The sequence below is a fragment of the Aegilops tauschii genome, chromosome 7 (genome assembly GCF_002575655.3).
Source record: "Aegilops tauschii subsp. strangulata cultivar AL8/78 chromosome 7, Aet v6.0, whole genome shotgun sequence".
NCBI lineage: Eukaryota > Viridiplantae > Streptophyta > Magnoliopsida > Poales > Poaceae > Aegilops > Aegilops tauschii.
This window is the reverse complement of record NC_053041.3, coordinates 455,855,027-455,874,188: the sequence shown is the minus strand read 5'-3', so window position 1 is coordinate 455,874,188 and position 19,162 is coordinate 455,855,027. Positions and strand designations below refer to the sequence as shown.

The following is a 19,162-nucleotide window of genomic DNA, read 5'->3' as shown; positions in this document are numbered from 1 at the left end:
AACATTTTATTTTGTATATTTGACAAAATTTGAATTTTGACTTTAAACTCGGTTTTGAAATTTGAATTGTGATTTGGATCAAGCAGATATTAGCAACAATAACATGATGACATGGCTCCATTAACAAGGGATTACTGTAGCTTAATTATCCGAGCGTCACACTAGATTAACCCCGATGGGTTTTGGAATATCTGGGAAATTATAGTGTAAAGAGGGGGGTGCGGGAGGCCACCGAGGTGGGCACAACCCACCTGGGCGCGCCAGGGGGCCCTAGCGTGCCCTGGTGGTTTGTGCCCCCCACGGGCCACCCCCCAGGTGCTGCTCTGGCCCAATGGGTGTCCCCTGGCCCATAAAAAATCTCCGTGGAGTTTCGCGATGTTTGGACTCCGTTTGATATTGATTTCCTGCGATGTAGAAAACAAGCAAAAAACAGTAACTGGCACTGGGCACTGGGTCAATAGGTTAGTCCCAAAAAATGATATAAAGTTCCTACAAAATGATTGTAAAACATCCAAGAATGATAAAATAATAGCATGAATACTTCATAAATTATAGATACGTTGAAGACGTATCATGTATCCACACATGTATCAAGTTTCCGGTTAATATAATTTTAGCATGAATAATAAACATTTATCATGATATAAGGAAATATAAAATAACAACTTTATTATTGCCTCTAGGGCATATTTCCTTTATTAATGTGCTGGATCATCCTATCCTCTTCGGGAAAATACCAACATAGATACACGCAATTACGTGGCCACCACCTAGGATCTAGACTGGCCACACTTACTGACACTAGTCTTTCCTGTAGGAACGAGATCTTCTAACGCAGCTCAGACTACTGCCGAGGGACGTACTATGCGTATCACCCATTCATGCACCATCTGACGGCACAAAGTGCAAATGAAAATCAGCGACGCCAACTATGCGGCCCATAAGAAGCCCAAATCACTTGAAGTAAAATCGTTGGAAATTTCCCTTCACTTGTCGTTGACATTCCTTCGCTCTCGGCGAAGGGAGGCCGGCTGCTGCCTACCAGCACCACGGACATAGCACGCCGACATTGACGACCGGCACACCCAGCTCACAGTCGTGGTTGTTTGCACCACGCCATCTAGAAACTATCTTCCGGTTGCTATCTGTACATTTGCATCATTGAATAAATTAAAGTCTGCTAGGTGCAACCATGGCAGCAGAGTCTATTCTCTCTCTTGCGGTGGTTCAACCTCAGCAACTTTGCGCTTGCTTGGCGCTTCCCTGGGTGGTGCCTGGTGCGTCCATGATGGCGTGGTGCAGCCGTGCAGCCATGGCAGCAGACGCCTTTTCAGCTTGGCACCGGCGTGAGTGCGAGCAGTCGATCTCCCAAGCAGGTGCAACAATGAAAGCAGTAGTCACATTTCCTCCCTCCCACGGTGGGTCTCGGTTGTATGTTGTGGGAATTGCATGATGTATTACTCAGGTGCAAACTCACGTATATATGATGTACAATGGTGGACCACGACCTCAACTATACAAGGCAACTAGGAGGTGGGTCCAATGCACAACACATACTCCTTAAAGGACGTCGTAGGCAAGCCTTTGGTCATGATATCTGTAAATTGTTGGGAAGTAGGAACGTGTAAAACACGAATATGGCCAAGAGCCACCTGTTCCCGAACAAAATGAATATCTAAATCAATATGCTTGGTCCGACGATGATGAACCGGGTTGGCGGAGAGGTAGACCGCCGAGACGTTGTCGCAGTAGACCACCGTGGCACGGTCGACAGGAAAAGAGAGCTGCTGAAGCAGCTGGCAAAGACACGAACACTCGGCAACGACGTTGACCACAGCACGATACTCGGCCTCAGCACTGGAGCGAGAGACCGTAAGCTGCCACTTGGACGACCACGAGATGAGCGAGGGTCCAAGGAAGACATAGTAGCCCAAGGTGGAGCGACGAGTGTCAGGGCAGCCCACCCAATCGACATCAGAGTAGGCAGTGAGGGCGGTGTCGGTGGAGGCATGGAGCGTGACGCCGAGGTCCATAGTGCCATAGACATAGCGGAGAATCCGCTTGACAGCGGCCCAGTGAACGTCCCCAGGAGCATGCATATGAAGACACACCTGCTGAGCAACATACTGGATCTCCGGTCGAGTCAGAGTGAGGTACTGAAGAGCACCAACGATAGACCGGTAAAAGGCAGCATTCGAAGCAGGAGAACCATCCATGGCAGAGAGCTTGGCCTTCAAATCAACAGGCATAGCGGCGGGCTTGAAGTTAAGCATGCCAGCACGATCCAGGAGCTCATGACCGTACTTCCGCTGATGAAGGAACAAGCCATCCGGACGTCGCACCGCCTCAACACCGAGGAAGTAGTGCAAAGGACCCCAAGTCCTTGATGGCGAACTCAGCGTGAAGACGAGTAGTGAGATGACTGAGAAGACCAGCCGTACATGCCGTCAAGATGATGTCGTTGACATAAAGCAGCAAGTATGCCCTGTCGGAGCCCTGGTGATAGACGAACAGCGATGCGTCCGAGCAGGTAGAGCGAAACCCGAGCTGGTGCAGAAACGCCACGATGCGCTGGTACCAAGCGCGAGGAGCCTGCTTAAGTCCGTACAAGCACCGTGAAAATAGGCACACGTGGTCGAGAAGTGCTGGATCAACAAACCCCATGGGTTGCTGGCAGAAGACATGCTCCTCGAGGTGACCGTGAAGGAAGGTGTTGGAGACGTCCATCTGGTGCACCGGCCAGGCACGGGAGACTGCAAGGTCGAGAACCGTGCGAATCGTTTCGGGCTTAACAACCGGAGCGAAGGTGTCGGTGAAGTCGATGCCCGCACGTTGCCGGAAACCACGAACAACCCAACACGCTTTATAGCGGTCGAGGGTACCATCAGGACGGAGCTTGTGTTTGAACACCCACTTCCTGGTAATCACGTTGGCGTGCCGGGGACGGGGAACAAGCTGCAACGTCCGGTTGCACAGCAAGGCATCAAACTCCTCTTGCATCGCAGCCATCCAGAGCGGGTCACGAAGAGCGGCTCGAACGAAGGACGACAATGACGATGGCGTAGAGGTGGATGCCGCATGGACGTACTCGTCTGAGGCATAGCGCGAGATCGGGCGAAAAACACCCGTACGGGCGCGGGTGACCGGACCGACCGCGGATGGCTCGGTCGCAGTCGCCGGTGAAGAGGGCGCCAGGGGCGCCGGAGCCGCGGGCGCCTAAGCCACGGGCGCCGAGGCCGCGGTCGAAGGAAGCGTCGGGGCCAGGGGCGCCAGGGCTGCCAGCGAACATGGCACCGAAGGCATCGGGGCCGCGGGAGCCGCGGGCAAAGGGGCACCGATGGCGCCGGGGCCATGGGCACCAGAGTCGCGGTCGGAGGAGGCGCCGCGGGCGGGGGCGCCGAACTGAAAGGCACCGGCGGGTGACGTGCCTCAAAGCCAGGGCGGGCCAGGAGCGGCGCGCGAGCGCCCTGGGAGAGGCGTCGAGGCTCCCACATCATCGGTGGCATGAGGAACAGCCAGGGGTACCTGCTGAAACGAAAACACATACTCACCAAAGTAAACGTGCTAAGAGGTGAACACACGGTGGGAGATGGGATCGTAGCACCGATAGACCTTGGAGTTAGAAGGGTAGCCGATGAAGATGTATGCAACAGAACATGGTGCAAGTTTCTGAGGAGCAGTGTCGGCAGTGCTAGGATAACAAAGAAACCCAAAAATACGCAAACCATCATAAGACGGTGGCGTACCAAATAGAAGGTGATGAGGTGCGTAATTCCGCCGCGGGTGACAGGGACGGAGGTTAAGGAGAAGTGATGCGGTAGCAAGTGCGTCCGGCCAGAAGCGAGCCGGCACGTTAGCATGGAACAGGAGTGTGTGAACGCATTCATTCAGAGTGCGAAGGATGCGTTCGGCTCGACCGTTCTGCTGTGAAGTATACGGGAATGTGAGACGAAAAATTGTGCCATGGTGCGACAAAAAAGTGCGGAAAGCAAGGTTGTCGAACTCTTTTCCATTGTCAGTCTGAAGAGTAAGAATGGGACGCCCAAACTGCGTGCTGACATAGGAGTAAAAAGCCGTCAAAGTGGAGAGTGCATCCGACTTTTGTCGCAAAGGAAAGGTCTACACATAATGAGAGCAATCATCAAGGATAACCAAATAATATAAGTAGCCCGAATTACTAGGAACAGGAGAGGTCCACACATCGCTATGAATCAATTAGAAAGGAAAAGAAGCAATGTTGGTGGAGTTATTAAACGGAATGCGAACATGTTTGCCGACCCGACAGGCATGACAAGTGTGATCCTCTATCTTATTACAACTGAAACTGAAACTCCTAAGAATATGACGAAGTGTGACGGGGTTGGGATGACCCAGATGAGCATGCTAGAGATCGATGCCAGCGGAGAGAGTAACCGGTGTGGTGATGGCGGATGAAGGCGAATGCACCGGATAGAGCTCGTCGGGGCTGTCACATCAGTGTAGTACCATCCTGGTTCGAGCGTCCTTAACACAAAAACCAAGCTCATCAAATTCAACAGTGACAGGATTTTCACGAGTGAAACAAACAACGGAAATAAGATTCTTAATAAGATGAGGAGACACAAGTATGTTAGACAGAGATAAAGGCATGGAATTAGAAGGAAAAGAAGTGTGCCCGACGTGTGTAATGGGAAGGGTGGAATCGTCGCCGACAATGATGCGGCGGTCGGTGGTGATGGGAGTGAAGGAGGCAAGATTACCAGGATGAGCAAACATGTGAGTCGTGGCCCCGGTGTCCATGTACCAATCACCGCCTCCAGTGTAGTTGTTCGGCGTAGGGGCGGTGTGCAGCACGGCGAGAAGCGCTGGATCCCAAGGCGCCGGTGGCAGTGCCGGCGAAGGTGGCGGAGACGCCATCGGGAAGCGGTAGCCGCCGCTCAGCTGCGGCGATGGGTACCCTCCACAGGGTTGCGGAGCCGCATAGTACGCCTGATGCGCCGGCGGACGTGGCACGGGAAGGGTCGATGCAGGGGCCCGTGGGACCGGCATGGTGTACGCATGAACGACACCGGTCCATGGGTTGTACCCGGCAGCCCATGGAGGGGGCACCTGGAGCTGCTGCTGCTGACGAGGCGTGCCGGCGGCTGCTGCTGGCCGCCGCGCCAGCCTCCGCGAGGCCGTTCGACAGGTGGCGCGGGCGTGGCGGGAGGCCCATACGGGAGAGGCAGCGGTGGCGGCTGCTGCGGTGGCGGGTACGGCGCCTGGGGGCGCGGCTGAGGAGGTGCGGCCGGGGCGGCGGGGGCAGCCGCTGGTGGTGCCAGCGGCGAGAGCAGTGTGGATGGCCCGCGCCTTCACCTGCTTCATCCGCCGCTCCTCTAGCCGGAGGTACGCAACGAACTTGGTGAAGGAGGGCTCGGGGATGAGGGTGAGGTTCGCCGCGGCGTTGCCGAAGTCCTCATTGAGACCAGCAGTGAGCGTGCTGAGGAGGAGATCATCATCAATCTTCGCGCCAATATCGCGGAGCTCATCAGCGAGAGTCTTGGGCGGCGACAATAGTCGTCGACGGAGGAGTTGTCCTGGTGGCACCCAAAAAACTCTTGCTGTAAAAAAACGCAACATTGGAGATGATTGATGGGGAAGAGCCCGTTCAGCTTGATCCACACGGCGTGGGCGTCATCACCGTCCTGCACGACCGTCTGAAACAGGTCCGGCGAGATGGTGAGGAAGAACCATCGGATGAGCGTGGCGTCGATAGTGGACCAGTCATGGAAGTCGGGGATGAGATTGGAGTCGACGGAGCCGTCCACATGGTCGATGAGGTGGTACTCCCGGAACACGAGGGAGAAGTACGTCTTCCACGCGTAGTAGGAGGAGTCCGTCTGGGAGAGGCGAACCGGAACCCACTCGTAGATGTTGAGGTTGCGGATGTCGTTGACGTTGGGAGGGTTGGCGTCGGCGAACGGGTTGGAGTTGATGGTGTAGCCGGACGAGGCGACGGACTACATGGCGGGATGGGTGGTGCGGCTAGGGTTTGGTTCGGGTTAGGGTTCGGGTGGCGGCAGGAGGGGGAAGTAGGGGGCAGCGGCGGCAGTTAGGGTTCGGGCGGCGGCGTGCGGCATGAGGGGGAAGTAGGGGGCAGCGGCGGCTGGGGGAGAGTGGCGGCTGCGAGGGATGTGGAGGGTGGTGGCGCTCGGTTTTGCTGCAGGGGGCACAGCGACGGCAGAGGAGCGGTGGTGACGTGGGCAGCGGAGGGGTGGAGCGCGGCGATGGGGAGGAGGGAAGGAGTGGCGGCTCCGGGCGTGAGAGAGGCGCGGGCGGCGGCGGCTGGGGTGGCGGCGGCGACGTGGTGAAGACATGCGACGGCGGCGGCAAGGCGGAAACTAGGGTTGGAACCTAGGAAACTGATACCATGTATGTTATGGGAATTGCACGACGTATTACTCAGGTGCAAACACACGTATATATGGTGTGCAATGGTGGACCTCAACCTCAACTATACAAGGTAACTAGGAGGTGGGCCCACAATATGCACAACACATATACTCAACATCGGTAAACGCGTTTGGGCTTTTGTCTATGGGCCGGGCTGCTTTAGGCATCGCGGGGCGGTTTTGCTACTTTTGCACTTGGTGTCGTTAGATGGTGCATGAACAGTGGATACACATAGTACGCCCCTTTGCAGTAGTCTGATCTACGTTAGAGGATCTCGTTCCTTCCTGTATACTTTGTACTCACATCTCACCGGCCAGGATTAACTTCCTAATCGGTCATCCACCCTCAAATTGCTCCAAGCCAAGCACACTTAACTTTGAGGTTCCTTTTGGATGGGTCCCGAAAAAGAAGGTGCACCTTGTTGATATGAGTAGTATATCACTATTATTAAGTCGAGATGCCACATATAGCCCATGCATCAACAACCAAGTCAAACACTAGAGGAGATAATGCATTGCCTCGCCTCAAGCCTTTCTAGTGTGGAAGTAGGGCCCATTGTGATCATTAACCGGTCAATCCATTGGTCAGGAAACCCTTTAATTTTCAGCATTTGTCAAACAAAAGGCCACTTGATTTTAGATAAGCTTTTTCAAAATCAACCTTAAAGATTACATCACTCTGTGTTTTAATATAATTGTTGTTTAAAGCTATATGTAAAATCATCACTCCCTTCATTATGCATCTTCGTTTTACAAAAGCAGTTTGGATGGCCAATATGACATCCCCAGATACATCATTAAGCCTATTCATTAGGTCTTCTGTGAAAAAAATTAAAACCGACACTTAGCAGGCAGATAACCTTTATTTCTATATCTGGTTGTCATCTTTAGTTTTGGGAACCAAGGCAATAATGCCATAGTTTAATCTAGAAGTATCAAGGCTCCCTTTATGAAAATCATCAAACAAGGCCTTGACATCATATTTAACCAAATCCCAATTTTTTTGATAGGATTCAACAGCAATTCATTAGGTCCAGGGGATTTATTATGGGACATTTTAAAGATAAATTACTTAATTTCTTTCAAACGCAATGTTGCAGTAAATTTTTCTACAACCCCTCTACGAATAGGTTAGGATCCTCAATATTCAAAGAAATGTTAGAACCCTTAGGATGTCCAAAGAGGTTTTTCTATAATTTAGTTACATACTCAATAAAAAAAAATTATCCCCTTCAATCATTCCCTCACTCTTGTCCAGGGAATTTATTTTGTTTTTCCTGCATCTACCATTAACTTTAGCATGCATATATTTACTACTCCCTCCATCCGGAAAAGCTTGTCTCTCAAATGAATGTATCTAGCATCAAGTTAGTGCTACATACATCCATTTGAGGGACAAGCTTTTTCGGACGGAGGGAGTATTACCTTCTTCTTCAAGAACTTTAGTTATTTTGGCTCTTCGTTTCCATTTAAGTACTGCATGCTTCATAATTCTATCCAAGTGAGCTCTCCGGTCTTTTTGTTCCAATCTCATATCAGCAGTTAAACCAAACAGCTCACAATTTCTATCAATATTATAAAAATTTATAAGAATATATCTCCTTAAAATCATGTACCAAACATGCATATTTCTATTCCATCCTATTTAATTTTGACCTGAGTTTGCTCAGCCTACACTGCATTTTTTTCAATATTGGAGCCCCTCAGTGTAGGATCCTACCAAGTATCAACCACCAATATTTGAATCCCATCTCTAAATAAATCAAGAGTTTCCAAATCTCAAAATATGATTAGTTTTTGGCACGTCACCATAGTCCATAAACAAAGGTGTGTGGTCAGACTTCTCTCTACTAGAATAGTAACCTCAGATGGAGGCCAGTTTTCCTCCCAAACTGGGCAATATAGCATTGTATCCAGCTTCTCAAAAGTAGGGTTTTGTAAATTATTACCTCAAGTATAATGTATTCCATTCAAGTCAAGCTCCCTAAGGCCAATTTGCTTGATGATTGCATTGAACTCCAATGGAAAAGTGTCCCTGGCTTATTTTTCCAGATGCTTTTCTAATGATGTTAAAATCACCCCCACCAAGATAGGGCTCATGCTATTTTGAAAGGCTAGATAAGTCAGTCAATTTTCTTGCTTCGACCCCCATAAATCAGAACCTAGTCTTAAATAAATTTGTCTTTAACATCTTGTACTATCATTTTAATATAGCAATCCCCATTTTCTTGAGGGATCACACCTAAGCTATGTGTATTGCTAGATGAAATATGTGTTGCATGGCTTCCTAGCCTCAGGAAATACCGACAGTAGAGTCTGCAGAAGTTGTCATTCAGGAGAGATGTTCGGCTCTAGATATGCGAGTGAGATACCCGCCCTCGGTCATGATCTGAGTTGAAGAAGGAATCTATGTTCTTGGAAGCAAAAAAAGAACACTGGTATTGCTTTGTTACCTAAGGGATATCGTTGAATGATCTCCACCTTATCGGATGTATGCGGACATATAAGGGTGCGTTTGTGAGCATATGTCTTAAAGATGCCCTAACCACGGGCTAAAATCATGTATTTGAGCAAATTTACCATATTATAGCCATATGGGAAAACCCAATATACCGCTCAATGGGTCAAATTGCTACTGAAACCACACGGGACAACAGAGTGGGCTGGCCCACTTGTAGTACGTGTGAGGCCACCCGGCATTTTCTCGTATTTCTTTTTGTTTTTATGTTTATTTTTCAACTATTTTGTTGTTGTTCATAAATTCATTTTTTAATCTGAGTTTTCAGATGCGTTAAATTTTAAGAAATTGTTCCATATTAAAAACAATGGCTCACACTTATAAAACATGTTAACCTCTACAAAAATCACACTTCATATATGTTTTTGGAATTTCGATTTTTGTTCACAATTTTCAAAAAAATATTCAGAATTTCAAAAAAATACACGTTTTCAAAAAATCCCATTTTAAAAAAAATCATGTTTCAAAAAATGTTTGTGTATTCAAAAATTGTGCATGTTTACAAAGAATTGTTTGACTTCTAAAAAAATATTCTTACTTTAAAATTATTTTGTGATTGGATTTTTATGTCACGTGAACTCCCGAGTATCACGCTCTATATGACGCAAAGGTCGCCGCTATATGGCGCGCCTAACGCGAGTTGGACGACCACTCTTGTCAGGACATCATAAGCTGGCCCAGTTAGGTTCGTCTTTTCTTCTGTTTCGTCCTTCGTTTGTTTTGTTCTTATATTCTATTTTTCAAAAATATTGTAAATAAATATATTTGAAAACATAAAAAAAATATAAACCAAGAATTTGATTGTTAGCACAATGTACACCAATTGCTAGCTTCATTCCAATAAAATGTTGATAGCATATTAGAAAAATGTTTGAGAGATTTAAAAAATGTTCACATGTTTAAAAATATTTTTTTACATTATAAAAATATTTACGTTATAAAATAATATATTTGAAAAAATATAAAAAGTGTATAAAAAATGTACAAATGTATGTGAAAGACTAGAATAAAAATATTTGTGACATTTTAAAAATGTCATGCATTTCAAAAAATGTATCTGGCATTATTGAAAAATGTGAATCATGTATTTGGAAAATGTTAAACGTATATCAAATAAATGTTTCGGATGTATATAGAAAATGTATAATGATTATCTAAAAGTTGACATGAAACATGTTGTTGAAAGAAATGTTAAGCTGTACTAAAAATTATAATAATGTATTAAAAATATTAAATGTGTATAAAAAAGTCCTTGATGTATAAAATATAGCCATCAAAAAATTATTTAAGAAAATGTTAATTGGATTTTAAAAAATAAAAATAATTTTTAACATGTACATGAGAAATGTACATATGAAACCGATGAAAAACAATACAAACAACACATAGAAAACAAAAAAATCAATCCAAAAGGTTCTAAAAATGACGAAAACCATAAAGAAAGAAAATAAACAAAGAAAACCTGTGAAAAATAAAGATAAATGAAGAAACCCGAAGAAAGAAAGAACAAAAGCAAAGATAACAAGAAGAAATGAAAAAACCCTATGGAAATCAAGAAAAATAAAAGCATTGAAAAACAAAGAATACAGAAGTTATAACGAAGGAAAAACAAAGAAAGCCGCTATATGATCTAGAATCTTTCATATGCTAATGGGCTGGCCCGCTCGCACTATATTCTCAAGAGTCTTCTCGTACTCAAAAGTTCAGTAAATTTATGGGCCGAATCACAATGATTCTTTTTTTAGGATGATCCACAACGATCTTCAAATCTTGAATGTATTCTAGCACAAAATCGAGTCACCTTTTTATTGTTGAATGCATTCAAGATTTGTATTTTACGGATTGATAGCTCTTGGTTTGATTTTAGTTGGACGAGTGACAATTCCCATCCAAATAAGTAACAACACAACAAGTCTATCAACTACATAGCTTCCTCAGAAAGTGACATACTAGACGCCCTTTTTCAGATGGCCCCATTAAAAGCTCGTGAGGTGATGGCTTTGCATTGGGTTTTTTCTTGCAGCCACTAGCACTTGTTGAAATATTATGTTAGTGCTACCCTACATGGATTCCTAAACTGTGGCGATTTATTCATGGGCCTATCCTACACGTCTATTACCCTAATCCCCAAGGTTTGCCACCCACAAATGATCTCCCAATTTTGCCCTATTGCGTTATGCCTGTATTATACAAACCTGCTGCCAAGTCAAGGACGAACCGTATGAGGAGCTGCATGGATGAGATCATTAGCGAGGAGCAAAGTGCTTTTGTTCCAGGTTGCTTAATTGCTAACAATGTTCTTTTTGCTTCCGAGAGTGTGCACACTTTGCGAAGGAGGAAGAAAGGAAAAAATTTATTTATGTGTTGTTAAGCTAGATATTTTGAAGTATATGACCATGTAGAATGAGATATTTGGAGGCTACTATTCGCACATTGGGCTTCAACATCACCTTGGTTAGGCTTATTATGAGATGAGTCTCCTTTGTTCGCCGCCAGTCTGTGTTAATGGGCAACTTCAACCATATTTTACCCCATCGAGAGGCCTTAGACAGGGTGACCCAATGGCACTAGCTTTGTTTCTCTTATGTGCGGAAGGATTCTCACCACTTCTCAAGTACTTTGGAGGCCATAGTGACACGGGCATAAAATCGACTTTCTGGTCACCATGGGTGAGTCATTTACTTTTTACTTATACTAGACTGATTTTCATTAATGCAAATTCACATAGTGTAGAAAGACTCAATCATATACTGTGATTTATGGGGAAGCTTGGGGCCAATGTATGAATCGAGACAAAAATGCTATTTAGTTTAGCCCAAAAATTCCACACACTTCTAGGTAGTCTTTGAAAGGAATACTAGGATTTTATGTAGAAGCTTTTAGTGAAAGACACCTTGGGCTTCCTACTGTTCTTGGTAGGATCACTAGTGGTTCATTTGATCATAGTGGTGAACAATCAAGAACTATAATGCAAGGGTGGTCCGAGAGGCTCTTTGCTTGCGCGAAAAGAGAAACTATGTTGAAATCAGTGATACGAGCAATACCCACATACAACATGAATTGTTTCTTATTGAAAAAAAGGTGTGTAAAAGTTTGACTTCCAGTATGGCAAAGTACTATTGGAGTAGTTCCATTGACAAAATGTCTCTTCATTGGGTCCCATGGAAAGAACTTGCAACACCAAAATGTAAAGGTGGAATGGGATTTCATGATTTCCACCTGTTTAACTTGGCACTGTTGGGCAGGAAAGGTCGTCATTTCTTGACAAACCCTACCTCCCTACGTGCCAAAGTCATGAAAGGGTGACATTTCTCGGGCACCTATTTATACAAGCTGCGGAGCCAAAAACTGCTTCGACTACTTGGTATAAAATAGTGGTCAGGCATGAGTCTCTTACTGCTAGTCTTATATAGTGAATCGGCGATGGTTCAACCATTAGTGTATAGACAGACAAGTGGATCCCTACAACTATCATGATGGCTTCTATGTTTAGGTGTTCACCAATGTGGACCATGTTAGTGACCTCATGGACGTGAAGAACTAGACATGGAGAAGTGAGTTGGTTATGGAAATTTTTATCACACCTGATGCCGAAGCAATTCTTGATATTCCTTTACAATGGGGTGGAGGAGAGGATTTCTTGGCATGGACACATGAGAAATCAGGTATCTACACTATGAAATCAGCGTGCCGAGCTCTGAATCACAAAGAGCACTTAGCTCAAGATGAAGGGCAGGCTATACATGATCTTTAGTGGATCAAAAATAGTTGTGGATGGCCTTATGGTCTCTCAAAGTGGTTAGAAAGTCTGAGTATTTTGGTGCAGGGTTCTTCACGGTATCCTACTAGATGAACACCTTGAAATACAGACATATCAGAGCAATCATGGCCGCCGGTGCACCGTCGTATGATCTTGCATTGTGCATGAAGAGAAGAAGGTGATCATCCGTCGTACACTGCCGACCAGCGAATGAAGGTGGTGCGGCAGTGCATGGCCGGCGGTGAGGGAGCAACACTCACGGACAGATCTCAAGGCACCCTGAATTTCAGTCTATGAACCAGAGTGATGCAGATAAGAATCAAACTGACAAATGAAGAAAAGGCACATTGGCTGTTCCGAAACGCTCATCTCATGCTTTAATCAATTCACAGTTTGAGAATACATATTCCATGAGTATTAATCAAGAAGTGTCAAAGTGTTGATGTAGTTTTAGCACCAAAGCATGCAACCCACAAATATATTGTACTTCAAGCTCCATAAGGCCAAAAATGTAAATTCTTGTTCAAGGATCCAGGGATAAATGAGAAATACTGGCGCACTAGCTACTCCCGCTGTTCCAAAATAGATGAAGTTTTAGGTTTGTCCTAAGTCAAATTTATTTGTTTTAACAAAATATATGTAGTATCATAATACAATGTATAAATAATTTAATGCAACTAAGTTGATGTTGTAAATGTTAGCATATTTTCTGTTTTCGGGAGCGAGATGAGGCTTGTTGTAGTGGCGCAATCATTCGAGATGTAGCCGTCCCAGATGCAGTCTTATGGGTCGTGATCATTGACGAGTGGGAAGGTGTGATGTGAAGGCAGGCTGGTGGGTTGTTGCCAAGTCGGCATATTGTCCCAACCTTGTAGCCTTGATCCGGATCTTGATCTGGAGGATTGCCAAGGAAGTGTCATCATCCAAGTGGGAGGCTGGTGCTGCCAGTACGGGTTTTTTGAAAGCCTCGCTTGCTTCTTGATCAAGTTTTGGCATGCATAGTTGGAGGTCATTATAGTGATTGAGACGAACACAAGCACACCAAAGAAGATGGTGTGAACGGGGGTGGGCGGCGATGATCGATTCTGGTGATCGACGACGATCAAGCGCCCCCTCCGCAACAAAGTTGAGGGAACCAAAGGTGAGGCTATGTCCTAGCGCGAGATCGCCAAGCACAATGGAGGATTTGATATGGAAGTGGTCTCCAGCCGACGAAGCCCTTGACCGGCCAACTAACAGTAAAGAAAACCGACAGTGCCCTCAGTAGGGTGGCAAGCGTAGATAGAAGTACTAGAGGGGAGTTCACACAGGTTTTTTTACCCAGGTTTGGAACCTCATGGTTGAGGTAATACCCTACTCCTACTTTCCTTTAGACTGGTGTGGGAGCACCTCGTGCGAGGGGGTTTCAAGTGGATGATGATGATGATGACTACCAAGTTCTACTTATAATGGAATAGATGCCTCGAGCTACCGTTCGCCTCACCTTATAAAGGGGATGAGAGCTAGGATTTACAGGGCTCCTAACCAACCTTATTGGAGAGGGCTTCTTGGCTTGCACGCCAAGATCATATTTCACCTTCAAGCCATCACTGGTACAGCGAGGTGCTATACAAATGGTTTTTAACCACTTACCGCGGCGGCGTTCTGAACCTTCGCCTAGCGAGTGACTACGATAGGGGGGTCCTTCCCACACGACCGAGAAACCGTCGGGGATATGCCCTCCTGGTACACACGCTCGGCAAAATGAGGTCGTGTGCGACCAGCGAGCGATCAAATACGGTTATACGTACAGTTGTGCTAAAAAATACAATTATACAGGCCAAATTGTTTCCGGTCGTAAGTACATCCCACACAGTCAGTCCCCGCAGCCAATCCAATAAGGTTAATCCAAGAATTGTTTTCGTTCGTATGTATATTCCACACAGCCAATCCAAGGAATACATTTCCGTTATGTACATCCCACACAGTTAATCCAAGAAGTACTTTTCCCTTCGTATATACATCCCACATAGTCACTCCAAGGAAAACATTTCTGTTCGCAGGTACATGACACACAATTTTCCCCATTAAATCGTTTGTGATAGTGTTGCCATTGCACACAATATTAACAATTTTATCATTTGCGTTCTTGAATGCATCACACACGATGCGTAGAAGAAACTGTGTGGCAAAGGTTGTCCATCACACACACTTTTTATGTGGTAAGCATTTGCACAAGGTGGCCTAACGCAAACAGTTTTCAAGAGGATGTCGTGTGTGATTGCTCATTGATCCAACAAGGTTTATTCCTAGAAACTGTGTGAGTTGCCTGAGGTCATCGCCCATGGTGTTTTATCAATAACCGTTTGCAATAGAAAAAACCCAATTAGCAGGCTAGTTGCCCTATTATTAATAATCCATTTATTAATCTAATTCACATTTCATATTAAGCACACAATATATTTCATTTTCATATTAACGAAGCAGGATTTCATAATCAAAATACATCAGAGTACAACATCATATAGCTTCAGCACTCAGCTACCCCATTACACAACTACACCAGCACCAATTTTCACATGCAACATCTATAACCTTTCAAAATTAGCATCATAGACGGTACATAGACAGATGGATCTCATCTAGAAAACTGCTGAAGCGGAAGGCGAATATTGAGCCTTCATTGATGTTGAAAGTCTTTGCAACTTTAGGCCAGTGCCTGTGGATGATTGACCGTCCATCCTTCGTCCTCTTCAGGAACACTTCAATATTGAACCGTGGGTGTTGTATGAAAACCTTCCTCGCCTCCTGACCATACAGGTGGTTTGAGAGGTAATGATCAGTGGACTGCTTTGGAAAGGCCTGAAAACAAGGATATGCATAAATATCTTCTCCATATTTCAAATGGCGCAAAGGAATTAAAAAGACAAGGTATAACAGTTAGTACCATCCCGTAGTGAACTGATGTCTTCTTCATTGTGCACACAAAGATCTTGTTGTTTTTTGTCGCTAATTTCTTTATCGTAACAATCTTTCAGAGTGTCTTGACTTGACTGATATTAATGGAAAACTCATTTCCACATATGCAAAAAGGGTCAAACAGTGGGTCAAAACCTCTAACAGCAGGACCTACATGTGCAAGACCAAACTGTTAAAAACCTAATATTTTAAAACAAGAAGTGGAAAGGTGTGTTATTAACTGCAACATGCCTAAATTTTAAAACAAGCAAACGTAGTCATTCAAACTTGTATTGTGCAGGTCTAAGTACACTAGTTATTGGCCCTGTTTGGATCCATGGGTTAGAGTTAGTTTGAGCTAGTTTGGGCTCAAATAGCCCTAAAGTATCCAAACATGAGGGCTAGTTTGAGCTAGTTGCGTCAAACCCATCCAAAACAACTGTCCCACCCAAGAGGTGCTGATTGGGGCTAGTTCTCCTAGTGCATTTATTGTCAATCTAACACTGTCATCCAAACACCTCTTTGGATGGAGTTAGTTCAGGGTTAGTCATTGTTTAGTATCATTGTTATTCAGGAAACGTAGGATAGCATCGGATTTATTCTACCTTGGCTTGTACTCCAAGATGACCACGTACTCCTATATTTATGCCCACGAGGCTCAAGCAATACAATCAACTATTCCACCAATCTCTCTCTCTCCCTTTTAACTATCATGAGCTAGAAACTAACTCTAACCTCTAGCTAAGTTAGAGTATCCAAATAGTGCCATTGTTAAATCAAATGGAAAGGTGTGTTCAATACCCCCTCCGGTCCTTTTTACTCTGCATATAAGAATTGTCTAAAGTCAAACTTCATAAAGTTTGACCTTATTTATAAGAAAAATATCAAAATCTAGCATGCTAAAGTTATATAATATGAAATTTAAGTCATGACACATGTACTGATATTTATTTCATACTGTGAATGTTGGTATTTTATTCTATAAAGTTGGTCAAACTTTAAGAGGCTTGACTTTACACAAATCTTATATGCAAACTAAAAAGATTCGGAGGGAGTACAACATGCTTAACAGCAACCAAATATAGTCATTCATAGAGCTATTATTAAATTTGGTATTGGTGAAATTGAACTGCACAGTTCATACTAGCACATATAGAACACCACCCTGTTAATAGCTGAAATAAACAAGGCAGACTACAAACAACCAAAGATGGCAATTGAAACTGGACATATGCTAACTGCAAATAACCAAACAACCATAAACCATAGAAATAAACAAGGTGTAATGCAAACAACCTAATATAGCAATAAATACTGGACATGTTCTCACTACAAAAGGGTTCGAGAAAACAAATCACGGATTTCCTCACTTGTCACAGATTGGCTCCTCCTCGTGGTCGCCGTCGATGAGGTCTGGCTTGCCAGCTGAGGATCCTAGGCCAGCGTCGCAGAACGTGTCCTTCAGAAATGACAAAAGGGGCTCCATGACGACGAAGGATGGCAAATTGTTCATAACGAGCCCCAGGAGATCAGCCGCAGGGCCATCGATGAGATCGACGGCTGTCTAACCTGAAGGGTTGGGGGGCAACTTAACCTGTGACAAAACCAGCGTCAATTCGTTGGTGTCGACGACCCCGATGTCGTAGCTGGCGTCCGCGACATGCCAGAATACTCTAGTCCGCTGATTGAAAGGCTCAATCCAGGTCCAGTCATCGTCGTCAGCTTCCTCGGTGGCGACCTCGCCAACGTCGGGCGAAGAGGCCGCGGTAAAGCTCTTTTGGGTCATTCGCTCCTCGAGCTCCCCAGGAAGCATAGCCGGGCTTAGGCTGCGACGCTCTGGAGTGGGGGAGGGGGTGGGGATGGTGATCTCTGGGAAAGGGGGCGTTTCGCAGGCATCATCTAAGAAACTCGGGGCGGGAGGGTATGTATATCGGTGGGTAAACTACACGGGCAGACTGGCAGAGGTTGACGATGGAGGCGGTGCGACAGCGGTGGTGAACTAGCTAGGTTTGGAGCGAGGGATGGGTGGTGTGTATGTGTGTGAGCGGGGGATTTGGGGTGAGCAAAGGATTTGGTGTGTGTGTGTGTGTGTGTGTGTGTGTGTGTGTGTGTGTGGAGGGTGTCCAAGATGGCGTTTGAGGAAATGCCACGGGTACTGAAAATTTTACTAGGCGGGAGTAAAATGGCGGGGCTACCGAAAATTTGGATCAAGGGATTGAAGCAGAGTGGGGCAGGAGTAACAAATACCACACACGGTTAAAACATAATAATCGTGTGCTATCAAACAGAAAAACACTCTAGCCAAGCAGATATTTTTGAGATTGCGAGGGATGGAGGCGGGAGTAAAATGCCGGGGCAACTGAAAATTTGGATCTACTGATTGAAGCAGAGCGGGAGTAACAGACATCACACACGGTCCAGACATACTAATCGTGTGCTATCAAACAGAAAAACCATCTACGCGGGTAGATATTTTCGAGATTGCGAGGGAGTAGATATATTTGAGAGGGCGAGGCAAGCCTCGTGGAGCCCAATCTACTGTGATCATGTCAGTGACAGGGGCAGGGGCGCGGCACACGGGTAGTCCTAGGGAACCATGTCTGTTTCGTACCGGATCGCAGACGGTTGCTGTGTCCGACTCGTCTGTTGTTTATAAATTTGGCCAAAAACACGGGAAAGGGTCAGAACACGAACACACTTGCATGTGGACCAAATATATGTATGAAAAGGTGGTTTTATTATTGCTAGCCCCCCCCCAAACACACACACACACTTCATGTTGCCGGGAGGGGAGTCCTAGCTATGAACGCATGCCCCCAAATAGCTAGTCTGACATCTCACCATACCGTAACACAAAACCGAGAGGAGTACATCAACCCCCTCCCCCCCTTTGCTTCCAATCAAATGTGGACAGTGTGCGGGCCCACAGATGTGTTCTTCTAGCGTTAGATGGGTGACACCACTTATCAACCACACATGTGGGTGGCCCGATGTGTGTGTGTGTGTGTGTGAAAATGATGTGCGATGATATTTAAATAACCAAATAACAAATTTGATGTGGCACATGTGCATCACAAATTAAGCAGGCATCCCCGACCCCATGGATGTTCATCGAGTACGAAGTAGTACCGTGCCCCCCCTACACACACACTTTGAGTCGGTGGGAGGGGGAATCTCACCAAGGCGTATTGTAAGACTGACCAAGAAGAATCACCACCTTGGTCGTATAACCTCTCTTGTTTGTTGGGTCAAAGTCATGCATTGACGTTCCACACACAGCCCCACAAAATAGGCTAGATTGTCGCCGATAACCACGCGAGGGAGTGCCTGAAGACAACCACTGCGTGCATGGCCCAAACATATGTATGAAGTGTCATGTGGTGTTTGAATATACCCAATGCACAACTTTGATTCATGTGTATGCGAGCCCTCAAACTTAGGTCTCGAATCTCACCATGATCACTACAAAAAAGACACATCCGTGACATTTTGGGCCGAACGAATTTTTTTTCTGTCATGCTTATGACACTTCTATGA

At 45.6% G+C, this 19,162-nt stretch overlaps 1 protein-coding gene across 1 annotated transcript; it reads right to left on the bottom strand.

Annotated features, from left to right (window-relative positions):
• Positions 1-3,216: 3,216 nt before the first annotated feature.
• Positions 3,217-17,411, bottom strand: LOC109779508 (uncharacterized). The gene is made up of 5 exons (XM_020338129.1): positions 17,220-17,411; positions 5,660-5,978; positions 4,486-5,555; positions 3,526-3,528; positions 3,217-3,402 (listed from the first exon to the last, which is right to left on the bottom strand). Exons 1-5 carry the CDS (start codon positions 17,409-17,411, stop codon positions 3,217-3,219), a joined length of 1,770 nt encoding a protein of 589 aa, XP_020193718.1.
• Positions 17,412-19,162: the final 1,751 nt, after the last annotated feature.

Coding starts and splice junctions, on each gene's coding strand:
- LOC109779508 (XM_020338129.1), bottom strand. CDS start 17,411: ATGACCCAAAAGAGCTTTACCGCGGCCTCTTCGCCCGACGTTGGCGAG. Junction 5,979..17,219: donor TGACGCTGGTTTTGTCACAG/GTTAAGTTGCCC, acceptor CCCGCCATGTAG/TCCGTCGCCTCGTCCGGCTA. Junction 5,556..5,659: donor TCAGACGGTCGTGCAGGACG/GTGATGACGCCC, acceptor GGGTGCCACCAG/GACAACTCCTCCGTCGACGA.